Below are 14,140 nucleotides of genomic sequence, written 5' to 3'. Positions count from 1 at the left end.
GTCGGGTTATTTCGACCGCACAACCCGGGAGGGTCGGGTTATTTCGACCGCACAACCCGGGAGGGTCGGGTTATTTCGACCGCACAACCCGGGAGGGTCGGGTTATTTCGACCGCACAACCCGGGAGGGTCGGGTTATTTCGACCGCACAACCCGGGAGGGTCGGGTTATTTCGACCGCACAACCCGGGAGGGTCACTTACTTACGTATAGGATAAGGGGATATTATTAGTTATAAAAATAAAACAATTAGTGACCGAGCAGATTTCATTTCTACAAGAAGTAGATTTCATAAATTTCATCTATTTAAGGGGGTTTGGTTTAAATACTATATTATACATAGTTCCAAGTTTAATTATCATTGTTAAGCAAAAATTTATAGATCATGTCTAAACAATAGGTATCTGAGCATCATTTCTCTTTACTTAATTATGGGTACAAGCTTGTATGTTTTTAATCTAAATAGGAAAGCTTCTTCTTTCTCATTGTTTATTGATGGAACAAAATGCAGGATGGGAAAGGGCATGTTTACTTCAAATTGGAACAGCATGCTCTTAACATGCTTATTGCTGGTTCTGTATTGTGGGTGGTAGGATCAATTCACAATGCATGCCAAATATATGAAAGAGCAGATGGCCATGTTCAAATCTTGCAGCAGTGTGTATATATCCCGTTTTTGATGGGAAGTTTATCGTTCATGCTTAGCGCAATTCTCAATTATCAAGAGCAGCATTCTGGTATCATCCACCATGGAATTCACTTGCTTGTAAGTAGTATATGTATATATGAACACGTTTTTGTGCATTACAAGTATAATATTGTTGAAGACATTTTAAATCGAATTCTCACAATAAGTTAGTATATCAAAAATTGTTATATACTTTATCAATGCCATAGTCCTTAATCCTTATGCATAATCAATCCATAAACCCTAAATTATTAAGTTGGAGTATGATTGTTATTACAATAAGTAAGCGGATACAATGTTGATTATTGTTGCAGGGTAAGACTTGGATCTGGCTAGGAATCTTAGGAAGTCTATTTTTCTTAATTGGTGGGTTGACAAATGTAATCAAAGTGTTCAAGATGCAACAAATGAATGGACTAAGGCTGGAGAAACTCCGAGGTGGAGCACATGAGCGACTCGTAAATGCAAGGGAAGGACAAGTTCCCTTGATTTTGGAACATCATCATCAGACAAGAAGCCATCCAGTTGAAGAAACCAAAGTAACATTACCTGTTCCTACTCCTTATAAGGATGTCCTTATTGGTCAGACTGGATCATGATTAATGGTGTGATTTTTATGACCTATGTTGTCTTGTTTTTCTGTTCCTCTTTTATGGGGGAGCTGTTTCTTATTATATATAGAATTTTCTTGAGGTTATAGATTGATAGTAACAAAGATTCATGTTCCAAAAGAGGCAGAGACTCTTAGGTTACATTTTTCCTAGGAAACTATCGTTATTGTCTCCTAGGATGTGTTGTAAAAGTACTTAAAAACAGCATTTGGCACACAGACACAAAAAGGGGTATTATATTCTGTTCTATTTGGCTATATCCTTTTAGTTGAATCAAAATTTTGACTTTTCAATCCTTATATCACATCTTGTTTTATTTATAAAATATTTCAAATTTAGAGCAAAAGTATTTATTTTCTGTCTCATTGTAGCATGTCTATTAAAATATGAGAATTAGCTCACTAACACTTCATTGCTAACAATCTTTCCTTCAAGTGTAAGTCCTCCACATAAAAACATGGTTTGGGCAAAAGCCTTTCAAGTTATCCTAATGATTTTTTATACAAAGGACCACATATATACATGGATCCACCAACCAACCTACCTACCATACTCTTCTCATTTGAATCCTAGCTTCTAATACCACTTTTTATGTTGTGAGGAACAATTGACAACGGGATATTTATAGAATGGGATATTTTTAGAATGTAATATTTATATATTATTAGTGTAAAGATTTATATACAATTATTATTTTATTTAAAAGTGATGATCATTAAACAAGAATGATAGATGATACAGTATATTGTCAGTATATACATATTTTCTATAAAAAAGTTTAACTTAAGTTACTCAAAATATAATATATTGGGGAAGATCATAATTTATTTTAAAATAATTTTCATGAAGAGAATTATACTTGAGTTGAATAGGTCATTATAAGTAATAATTTTTTATTTAAGGAGCCGCATCACCAAAGTCTCAAAACTAAAATATATGTTGCACAATGACTCATATCTCTAGATAACAACAATACAAGTTATGAGTTTGGGCTGATGTAAAGGGTTGGGGTAAAGGGCTATATATATTGCTGCTATGTAAACTTAATGTAACAAGAAGAAGAATAGTAAAACACTAATCATTGTTCTCTAATAATATATAGTGGTAGCCGCTCAACGCTCCCGAGGACGTAGGCACAATTGGCCGAAACTCGTTACCAAGTCTCTTATGTTATTCTCTTGTCTCTATACTTTTTATTATTTGATTGTTCGCTTGATCCTAACAATTCGTATCATATGGCTCTTAACCCAGGTGCCAAATTCGAGGTGGGGAAGTTCGATGGAACTGGTAATTTCGAATTATGGAAAAGGAAGGTTAAGGATGTATTGGCTCAACAAGGTCTATCAAAGGTGCTGCGTGAGAATAAACTAGAAAGTATGGATCAACTAAATTGGGAAGAGTTGAAGGAGAAGGCTACGGGAACCATACGGCTCTGTCTATCAGATGAGGTGATGTATCATATTATAGATCTGACATCACCAACAGATGTATGTGAGACATTATGAAGCGGTTCATGTCCAAGTCTCTAACAAATAAGTTGTATTTGAAATAGAGACTCTATGACCTGAAGATGCAGGAAGGTGCTGATTAGCAACATCTCAACAATTATAACCAAGTGATTAATGACTTGCAGAAACTTGATGTGAAGGTTGATGATGAGGACAAAGCAATAATATTACTATGTTCTTTGCCAAATTCTTACGAACACTTGATGACAATATTGACGTACGGGAAAGACTAAATCAAACTGGATGAGATCACATTTGCACTTCTGTCCCACATTCAAAGAAGATAGAATGTAGGTGAAGGGTCTGAGGGTGATGGTCTGTATGTCAAAGGGAGCCAAGCGCGTGGGAGGAGACAAGGCATAGGAGGTTCTGCCAAGGGGAAAAGACCAAATTCTAGGGGTAGAACACCAGTAGAGTGCTATAAGTGCAAATAGACTAGACATTACCAAAATGATTGTTCCAATGAATGGAGTCATAGAAAGATGGTGGGGAAAGATGAAATATCTATATCTGCAAATATTGCACAGAAAGATGACTCTGGTTACAATAGTGAAATTGATCTACTATATGTATCATCAAATCATAGTACAAATGAGTGAATACTTGACACTGGTTATTCCCACCACATGACGCCAAATAGAGAATGGTTCACCACATACATGGCAGACAATTTTGGTTTCGTGTATCTTGGAAATAATAAAGCATGTGAAATTATTGGTATGGGAGAAGTCAGAATTGTGATGGATGATGGTGTAGTGAAAACGTTATGTGAGGTTAGGCACATACCAGATTTGAAGAAGAATTTGGTTTCTTTAGGGACATTGCATGTCAAAGGATTTAGCTATATAGCTGATGGAGACAGTGATATTCTTCGAGTATGCAAATGTGCTCTGACTGTGATGAAGGGTAAAAGGATTGTAGGGAACACTTACAAGTTGTTAGGGAGAACAATTGTTGGTGGAGTTGCTGGAGTGGCTGAAGAGATCTCAGTAGATTCAGACCATGGTGCTACAAAATTATGGCACATGCGTTTGGGATACATGAGTGTGTATGGTATGACAGAACTATGCAAAAGAGGACTGTTGAGGGGAGTCAACAAATGCAAGCTAGATTTGTGCATGTATTGTGTGCTTGGGAAACAGACACGAATTAGTTTCAAGGCTGGCCAACATAGAACTCGAGGCATTCTAGATTATGTCCACACTGATGTATGGGGACCCACTCAAGAACCATCCCTAGGAGGTTCTATGTATTTTGTTACCTTCGTTGATGAATTTTCTCGCAAGGTCTGGGTATATTTTCTGAAGCATAAGTCAAAAGTCTTTGCCAAGTTTAAGGTTTGGAAGACAGAGGTAGAGAACCAGACTGGTAGGAAAATCAAATACATGAGGTCAGATAATAGTACGGAGTACAAAAACTCACAGTTTCAGAAATTCTGTGACACTTTTCAGTGAAGAAGACTCCTCAGCAGAATGATGTTGCAGATAGGATGAATAGAACTCTTACAGAGATGGCGAGTTGTATGAGACTGAATGGTGGACTTTCCAAAGGATTTTGGGTAGAGGCACTTAGTATGACATGTTATATCATCAATAGATCACCATGAGCTTCATTGGATGGTAAAGTTGTAGAAGAAGTATGGACACATAACCCAGTCAATTATAATATGTTATGCATATTTGGTTGTCCTACTTCTTTACTGTACCCAGTGATGAACGATCTAAACTTGATCATAAGTCCAAGAGATGTATCTTCACTGGATATACCAAAGGTGTAAGGAGTTCAAGTTCTGGGATTCAGTTTCCAGAAAGGTGGTGTTGAGCAGAGATGCAGTGTTTGATGAAGATTTCATAATGAAACAGTCAGTTTTGACAGAAGTACCCATGCCAAATGGAGAGACTTTATGATCAAATATGATTCCAGTGAGAAATGAAATGGTTCAGGTGAATAAAGGAAAGGAACCATGCATTATTTCAAGTCAAGAACATGATGATTCTCAGGCAGAGAGTTCAGGTGTGCAGGAGTATCTACTTGCTAGAGATAGGGATAGATGTCCTATCAAACCTCTAGAGAGAAATGACTTTGAGGATATGGCTTCAGTTGCTCTCCATATCAGTTCAGAAGATCCATGCAGCTTTCAAGAGGCTATAAACAGCCAGGAGAAAGAACAATGAATGGGTGCCATGATGGAGGAGATGAAGTTTTTAAAGAAGAACCAAACTTGGGAGCTTGTTCCATTGCCCCTAGATAAGCGTGCAGTTGGGTGCAAGTGAGTGTACAAGAGGAAGCCAACAGTATCAGAAAAAGAAGGGGAAAAGTTCAAGGCTCGTCTTGTAGCAAAAGGGTATTCACAGCAGAAGGGGATCGACTACAATGAGATTTTCTTCCCAGTGGTGAGACACATTTCTATCAGGGAAGTGCTTGCCTTGGTAGCCAGCCGGGGTATGCACTTAGAATAGATGGATGTGAAGACTGCCTTTCTCCATGGTGAATTAGAAGAGAAAACTTACATGGCACAACCACATGGGTTCATGGCAGCTGGACAGAGTCACTTGGTTTGCAAGTTGAAGAAGTCTTTATATGGGTTGAAGCAGTCTCCCAGACAGTGGTACAAGCAGTTTGACACCTATATGTTGAAGCTTGGTTATAAGCGCTGTGAATATGATTGTTTTGTTTATGTCAGAAGCCTTGACAATGGTTCTTTTATTTTTTTGTTACTCTATGTTGATGATATGTTGATTGCTGCTAATCATTTGAGTGATATCAATGAGCTGAAAGTCATGTTAGGTAAGGAGTTTGATATGAAATATTTAGGGGCTGCTAACAAGATTCTTGGGATGGAGATTCACAGAGATAAAAGAGCTAGAAAACTATGGTTCTCCCAGCAAAGCTATGCTGAAAAGATATTAGAGGGATTTGATATGAGCAATGCTAAAGTAGTGAGCACTCCATTGGCAAATCACTTCAAGTTTTCCCTAGATTAGTGTCCAAAGACAGATGAAGAGAAGAAATACATGTCAAAAGTTCAATATGCCAGTGCAGTGGGTTGCTTGATGTATGTTATAGTTTGTACTAGATCGAACTTGGCACAAGCAGTTAGTCAAGTATGCAAGTACATTTTCGAAACCAGGGAAACAACATTAGGAAGCAGTCAAATATATTTTCAGATATTTGAAGGGGACTACAGGTCTTGGTATCATGTTTGGCAGCCAATAGAGTAAGCCTTCAGTTATTGGTTATGTTGATTCGGACTATGCAGGAGACTTAGATGATAGAAGGTCCACAAAGGGGTTTGTCTTCACCCTTGCAGGTGGACCAATTATGTGGAGATCATCAATTCAGTCTGTTATTGCTATGTCCACAACTGAAGCAAAGTACATGGTTGCTGGTGAAGCTTTTAAGGAAGCCATGTGGCTTATGGGGCTAGTAAATGAGTTAGGCATTGAGCAAGGTGGAGTCCCGTTGCATTGTGACAGTCAAAGTGCTGTCTTCTTGGCAAAGAACCAGGTGTATCATGCTAGGACCAAACATATTGATGTGAGATTTCACAAGATCAGAGAGTTGGTAGTTTGTGGGTAGATATTATTGTAGAAGGTTCACACTTCAGAAAATGCAACTGATATGTTAACCAAACCGGTTACCGTGGAGAAGTTCAGGCATTGCCTGAGCTTGCTGAACATTCACTGATGCTGGACTATGGAGCGCCTTCAACCCAATGGCGAAAGATGGAGATTGGTGATATTCACCAAGGTGGAAATTGTTGTGCAATGACTCATATCTCTAGATAGCAACAATACAAGTTATGAGTTTGAGCTGATGTAAAGAGGTTGGGGTAGAGGGTTATATATATTGATGTTATGTAAACCTAGTGTAACAAGGAGAAGAATAGTAAAACACTAATCCTTATTCTCTAATAATATAAAGGTAACCACTCAACGCTCCCGGGGACGTAGGCGCAATTGGCCGAACCTCGTTACCAATTCTCTTGTGTTATGCTCTTGTCTCTATATTCTTAACTATTTGATTGTTCGTTTGTTCCCAATAATATCCTTTTAAGCTTATTCTCTGAGTTTGACAAACATATTTTTGAGGATCTTCTTAGAGGGCTAGCTTCTATTATCATCTGTCATATGGCTGTAGATACTATGGCTCATCTTTTCAAGAAATTATTTTTAAATATGAAAATATAGATCTTTATTATGCAAGTAGGATTGATATTTAACTGAGTAATAAATATTCATATATTTTATGATTGCATTAATATAGGCATAAATATTTTATAAGTATTATATGCATATATTTACTTGTATATTAATAAATGAATACAATGCATTATTAAAATTAATTTTTTTTATAAAAGTTCTGTCTCATAATGAACAACATTAACGTGGACCAGTTCTATGAATTTAAGCCCATTATTTTGCTTGAAAATTCGTAAACTTTATAAGAGATTTATACTCAAAAAATAGTAGTTGTTCATTCATCTTACAACTCGGCCCAATTTAATCCTTACTAAGTCGAATGAACGACTAGTTTCCATGTTATCATAGTTTTTTAGAATTTAAGTATTTATAGAATGAAACTCCTCTTCATTACTTAAGAGAGAAATAATATCAAATAATAAAGAAAAAATTGCAATGACATTTGTACCATTTTTAACACAATTCTACTCTTATATATCTCTTACTTTTCATATTATTTAATGATTTTTTATATATTTTTCAAATTGTTTTCTAGTATATTGGAAAAACAAAGAAATAGTTAAATATAAAGTAAAAGATCCATCTCCAAAAAATTAAGAACTCCCTCAGACTTGTTCCAAACTTTAGATCACAAGTAGAATGTGTTCCTCGCTTAGCCATGTAATCATGTTGGACTCCCTCCCAAATCCTTTAATTAATTCTTTAGAAACTTAAACACATTTATTTCAATTAATTAATAATTAATAGTTTAATCCAGTAATTGTTAAGAAAATAATAACTAATAATAGTTCAATAAAATAGATGATTGGTGCCATGTTGCGTTTTATAGGTTATGTATGTCGTTGGGCTGGTGGGACATGAAAAAACACGTTACAGCCCTATAAACCACTGTGCGCCAAAAACTCTTTATTTTCCTTTCCCCCTTTCCTATTCTTATTAATAAGAAAGAAAAAGAGAACCCTAATTCTCTTAACTTTCTCATCTTTCACAATTCTTCACAGGTAATTCCCCTTACTATTCTTCTGCTTTTCTTCTTCTTCATTCTCATCTCGATATTTGTAACTAGATTCCTCGTAATTGATTTAATCTGTTTTTTTATGTTTGTTTGCTATTACTTCTCACCGATCTCAATTCATTCGGATTTGGTCCATTAATCGGATTTTGTTTCTCATAATTTTAATTGCTTCCGGACTTTGTTGTTCAGTCCTTAAACATTGTTTTTGTTGTTGTTTTATTTAATCCTTAATGCATAATGGCATCTACGAATGTATAATGGCTCGTTTGTTTAGATTTTTTATTTAGGAAAAGTGATTTTTATGAGAATAAAGTCATTTTAAACGTGTTTATGTGTGTTTATCTGGGGTTTTAATGAAAATATTTACCTGGGAAAGAAACGGAGTTCAATTTCAGCTTTTAGGAGAAGCTGAACTTGATTTTTTAGCTCGTCACATAAAAGATTTTGTAAAAATTGGAGAATCACAATTTTAAAGTCTAAACAAACTGGACTTAAGTTGCATTTAGTCAATCTGGTGTTAATGAATGTCCTCTGTTGAAAGTTATTTTGAGAAAGACAGTTGTGTATTATACTTATATGTTTGTATGGTGGGACACCTGGCTGATTGTGAAATCGATATTGTACACGAAGGGACTGCAAATTTTGTGGTTCCTTTCAACAGGTTTAGAGTGACTGTACGAAATGGCATCGGTTTCTACTCAGCCTCAGTTCCGCTACACTCAGACACCATCAAAGGTGCTTCATTTGAGAAACTTGCCCTGGGAGTGCACAGAGGAAGAACTGATTGAACTTGGAAAGCCTTTTGGTAAAGTTGTCAACACAAAATGCAATGTTGGAGCAAATAGAAACCAGGCTTTTATTGAATTTGTGAGTAGTTTTTTGTTTTCCTTTGTTTTGCAATTGATTTGTTCCCCTTACTAAAAAGTTACTGATTATTATTTACAAATTATGTGTTGTAACCTGCAGCAAGATTTGAATCAAGCCATTGCGATGATATCATACTATGCCTCATCGTCAGATCCTGCTCAAGTACGAGGGAAAACTGTATATCTACAGTATTCAAATAGGCAAGAAATAGTGAATAACAAAACTGCTGCAGATGTTGCTGGGAATGTTCTGTTGGTAACGATTGAGGGTGAAGATGCACGCCTTGTCAGCATTGATGTTTTGCACTTGGTAAGCAATTGCACATGTGTATTAGCTATATGCTGAAATTGTCATCATGAGGATGCTAGTCATTTAGTTTCATGATTAGGGTTTTCTTTGTCAGGCAATGGAAAAACTGTTGACATATATGTAAATGAATCAGCAGGCCCATATCAAGGCAATATATTTGATGGCAGCTTAGTGCTTTGGGAGAAATAGCGCTTGTGTGTTCGTTTCCTTTCTCCTTTCCTTAACACTTCCTCCTTCTTCCCTATTCTCAGCTCAGCTCCTACCATTCTTGTAGTTTAGGATGAAACCTTTTCTTTTCATATGTGCATCTGCGTTTTTTGACTCACCTATGCATTGATGGTCACTGGATTCTATTCTGTAACTCTGTTTAGTTTTTAAATTTGTTTTGTAACTTATTTTTTGGCTGTGCTTTGGATTTTCCAAGTCATATTTCTAAGTAGGCTAGCTAAACATTCCCTTCTTAATTTGGCAATTGAATGCTGGGTTTTCACGTAATTTATGTAGAGGAAGTAATTTACTTCGCTAACCCTTTGTTTGAGTCAACTATTTCTGCTGTTAATGCCAGAATTTAATGAGAATTCTCTGAAATTTGTTTTGATAGTTTCTTGATGTTCCATTTATCCTGGTCTTTGTTGACAATGGTTTAGTTCTTCTGACACTAGTCTTGGTTTTGGTTGTTAATCTTTTGTTTTTGTATCCATAAATGATGTTATTTATGCAAGTCATTGGTTGTTTTCCTATCTTATATTTGGAAATTATAGATTTGTTCATATTCCAGGTTTTATATAATGTACATTAGAAAGAACCAGACAATGTTCATTTTTTGTTCAATCATTAAGATTCATCTTGGTAAATATTGTGCTGAAGGTTTATTATTCACTTATGCAGGTTTTTTCAGCCTTTGGTTTTGTGCATAAGATTACCACCTTTGAGAAGACAGCAGGATTCCAGGTTTAATGACAGAGCCACCCATATTTATTGTTACTTTTTTTTTAATTCTACCAGCTCAAACCTTTTCTATATGCAACTGTTTAGGCTCTGGTGCAATTCTCAGATGCTGAGACTGCCACTTCTGCAAAGGATGCTTTGGATGGAAGAAGCATACCTAGGTAACAATTGTACTACTCGTTCGACATGTTACTTAGTTCAATAACTGTGTCAAATAGCTATGGAGTGTAAATGTTCTCAGATTGGTCAACTGTTTGAATGCTGTATAGTCACACCTTGGCTGCTATCAAACTTGTGATGGAGTTTATAGACTTAGTTTTTTGCACTGAGTTCTAATCCTATTTGCATAATGCCACCATGATCTATCTTGAATAAAAATGTGCTAGGTTTAAATTGGATTGCAAATCAGCAGTCTTTAGGTCATTAGTTTGCTCTTCGCCTCTTGTTATTTTGTTCTTGCTGATGACATCATCCTCTCTGTTTTCAGGTATCTGCTCCCTGAGCATTTGGGGCCATGTACCCTTAAGATAACATATTCTGGACATTCAGATTTAAGTGTTAAGTTTCAAAGCCACAGGAGCAGGTATTTATAATTTTCCTTGGTATTATCGTGTTACATAAACCAAGTATTCAGAGTCTTTATGTACTATTTTGACCAATATTCTTTATTTTCCCTGGTCTTTTAATATTTTATTTTCTGTTGTGGGAATTGGTTCATTATCTCACTCTTGTTATCAGTTTCAAGACCTTTTTCTTTATATTGTAGTAATTTTAAAATTTTCTAATGAATTATTTTTCTTGCTTCAGAGACTACACTAATCCTTACCTTCCTGTTGCTCAATCAGCCATGGAGGGAAACGGACAGGTAATGGTTTTGAGGTTAAAGTTTCCGTGCTTCAAGTACTACTGACATATACTACTTGGGACCACATCTTCTGTCCCACAACATTGTGCTACTCAATGTACCATGAACTGTGATTGGTCAGAAAAATACTTAATAATTAAATTTTTAACTTAAATATATTTTTTTCAACCAATCACAACTCATGACACAAGATGTAGTACAAAAGATGTGCTCCCATATTACTTCATATTTGTATGTGCAAATGAAATCTTCAAAGTTGCTTGTTTTAAATTGAATTTTTACTCCGTACACATCTGTTAGGTGGTATGCTTTCTACCACGGGGCTGCCATGCATGCTCACTTGTTCTTTAGGTTAATAGAGTAATTCATGCAATCCAGCTCTCATGCAGAGGCAATTACTCTATTTTGTTCTTTATGTGCAGAGTTTTCACGCTGTCACGTTTGTTCTTCTAGTGTAGATTGTAGAGTGTTCATGCAGTCACTCTGCATGGCTCCTAAGAGTAAAAAGAAGGGAAATAGAATGTGGAATCATATTTTAATTTTGAAATGATGCGTGTTTAAGTTTGTGTTAGTGTTTCTGAATCTTAGGAATTGTTATGATTCACAATTGGAAAATTGAACGATTGTTGATATGATTTACTATTGACAACCATGATTTTTGCAGTACATGGTGGGTTTGGATGGGAAAAGACTGGAGGCTGAGAGTAATGTTCTTCTTGCATCAATTGAGAACATGCAGTATGCTGTAACGTTGGATGTTTTACACATGGTAGTTCAAATTCAGCCATTTTTGCGTTATTTTTGACAATATAGTTTAGTTAATAATATGAATATCTTACCTTTTCTGACAGGTTTTCTCTTCTTTTGGGCCTATCCAAAAAATTGCAATGTTTGACAAGAATGGTGGTTTACAGGCTCTGATTCAATTTCCAGGTTAGATTAGGTTCTTCAAAGTCCTTTACCTGTATTTATTTAGATAGATTAGGTTTGAACTGTTGATTATTAGTGTTTGTGCCTTGTCAATTGTTTTCTGTCTCCTAAGGTTTAAACAATGTACAGAAAAGTTTTGAAACATTTCCTGTTTCTATGAAAATCTACTACTTCTGCTCTGCAATATGGGCAGGAATGTACCAAATGTTACCGTGTGCACTTGTTAGTTGTTACTGTATACACTTAAATGAATCCTGTGTTTGCAGTATTTTCTTGGAGGTTCTTCCCCTCATGATCTAATAATTCATCAAAACAGAAGTTGTCCATTACTAAGATTGATTTTTTTTGAATAGAAATTTGTAGGAAAAGATACTTCTAGATTTCACCTTCTTTCTGTTTTCCTTAATGTTCTCTCAAGGAGCTCCCTGTATGCAGTTTTATCGTTGTGGGGGAATTTGACCATATTTATAGCTAGACATTTTATTTTGTCCTACTTTACTGCCACGATATGCTTAAGATCTTCACATGCTATGTCATATAGATATTCAGACAGCTGTTACGGCCAAGGATGCTTTGGAAGGACACTGCATATATGATGGAGGGTTTTGCAAGCTTCACATCTCATATTCGCGCCATACTGATCTTAGCATAAAGGTAAACAAACAATACTATCTGTTGGAATTGATATCATTTAAAGAAATGCTTGAAAAAGTACATGAATAGAATATATGTACTATGATAAACAACAATGTACTTTTTATATAAGCAAACAAAGCCAACCCTATTTATTCACGTATGCATAGTTAAATATACTCAACTTGAGAATCTAGTACTGGACCTTTTGGTTTTCCATTTTCCTTTCTGGGATGTTGTTGTTTGGTAATACGGTGAAGATATGTCTACTGAAGTTTCACAGTTTAATATACTAAACTCGATAATCTAGTCTTAGGACCTTATGAACCTCTAACCTATTGATTGCTTTAATTATAAAAATGTAATATCAGGATCTTGTCTCATAATTTCAGATTTGTTGTTAAGTATGATGTTTACCGTGTTTTGGGGGTTTGAATGAGGACCAATTGATGTTGAAATCATTTTTCAATCTTGCCGCAACTAGGAATCCGTTATAGTTTGTGACTCTTACAAGAGTTATATTATGGTTTCAGTTTAACTTCAATTTCTATGCTGATTTGTGTTGTAATTACAGGTCAACAATGATAGGAGCAGAGACTATACCATTCCTCTCACACCTGTTGTAAACGTCCAACCATCAATTTTAGGGCAACAACCTGTTCAAAATCCCATGATGGGTCCTCCTGCTCAACAGCAATACAATCCATACCCTCCAATTTCCGAGCAAGGTCTGATGCCTCAATCTCAGCCTGGATGGGGAACAGCTCCATCAGTACCACCACAGTCTATGCCAATGCAGATGCATAATAATGTTTACATGCCACCTGGAACTATGGCGCCTGGAATGCCGTATCCAAGTCACGGTGCGCAACAATCTGCATCGACAATGCCCCCATATGGACCTGGTCGCATTCAATAGCATGCATCTTTTATATCTCAAATGGATGAACATTTGTTAAATCAGGTCAGCAGGCTGATGTTGACGTGAAAATTACCGTTTAAATTTGGGTAACCATCTGGTGAAACTGGCTTCCATTTAAATAGACTTTGAATGTGAAAAGTATGAGCAATTGTTCAGGAACCTTTTTGTTGGCGCCTGACTTTGAAACAAACTGTTCAATTTTGTTCTACTTTTGATGTTGAGACTTGAGATGTTCAGTTTTAGTTAATAGTTTAAACTTATCCTTATTGATTTTTAATGATTAATAATGATAAAAGTCAGCGATTAAAAATGTTATTTTAGCACATTCTGCAGCTTTTCATTACCATTAGAGATTAGCAGCTTTTCTTACCATTAAAGATTAGCAGCTAGCTTGATAGACACAATGGAATGAGATCTTCATTCCATTTCCCTACATTCAACTGACAAATATGTATCAGATAAATATTAAATTAATTTTTTATAAGTTAATAGTATTATGTGTTAGTATTTGATTGATTGTAATTAGAGGAATAAAATTATTTTAGCTTACATGATTTTTGTTGGGTGGACATCTGTCTCAAAAAGTGTATCACTCTATGTATGGTTACTTTGTAATTGGTCAAAAAAAAAATAATTATTAAATT

The 14,140-nt window shown here is 35.6% G+C and overlaps 2 protein-coding genes across 3 annotated transcripts in view; both read left to right on the top strand.

Moving 5' to 3' along the window:
• LOC109326917 overlaps positions 1 to 1,596 on the top strand; it is a 2,956-nt gene extending 1,360 nt beyond the window's left edge. Inside the window, exons 2-3 of the mRNA XM_019559824.1 lie at positions 510 to 764; positions 1,001 to 1,596. Of these exons, the coding sequence (XP_019415369.1) occupies positions 510 to 764; positions 1,001 to 1,285 (540 nt within the window). The 3' untranslated portion in view covers positions 1,286 to 1,596. The remainder of the gene's footprint in view (positions 1 to 509; positions 765 to 1,000) is intronic.
• LOC109326981 (polypyrimidine tract-binding protein homolog 2-like) lies at positions 7,875 to 13,773 on the top strand. 2 transcript variants are annotated; one of them, XM_019559940.1, is made up of 11 exons: positions 7,875 to 8,008; positions 8,684 to 8,889; positions 8,989 to 9,198; positions 10,087 to 10,149; positions 10,234 to 10,307; positions 10,634 to 10,729; positions 10,954 to 11,011; positions 11,676 to 11,780; positions 11,863 to 11,944; positions 12,483 to 12,595; positions 13,149 to 13,773. In XM_019559940.1, exons 2-11 carry the CDS (start codon positions 8,704 to 8,706, stop codon positions 13,491 to 13,493), a joined length of 1,332 nt encoding a protein of 443 aa, XP_019415485.1. In that variant the 5' UTR covers positions 7,875 to 8,008; positions 8,684 to 8,703; the 3' UTR covers positions 13,494 to 13,773. The 2 variants fall into 2 exon arrangements, with proteins under 2 accessions (XP_019415485.1, XP_019415484.1); XM_019559939.1 differs by having other exon boundaries at positions 7,881 to 8,008; positions 8,653 to 8,889.

This window comes from Lupinus angustifolius, chromosome LG14, assembly GCF_001865875.1.
Source record: "Lupinus angustifolius cultivar Tanjil chromosome LG14, LupAngTanjil_v1.0, whole genome shotgun sequence".
Lineage (NCBI taxonomy): Eukaryota > Viridiplantae > Streptophyta > Magnoliopsida > Fabales > Fabaceae > Lupinus > Lupinus angustifolius.
This window is presented reverse-complemented; position numbering and strand designations above follow the sequence as displayed.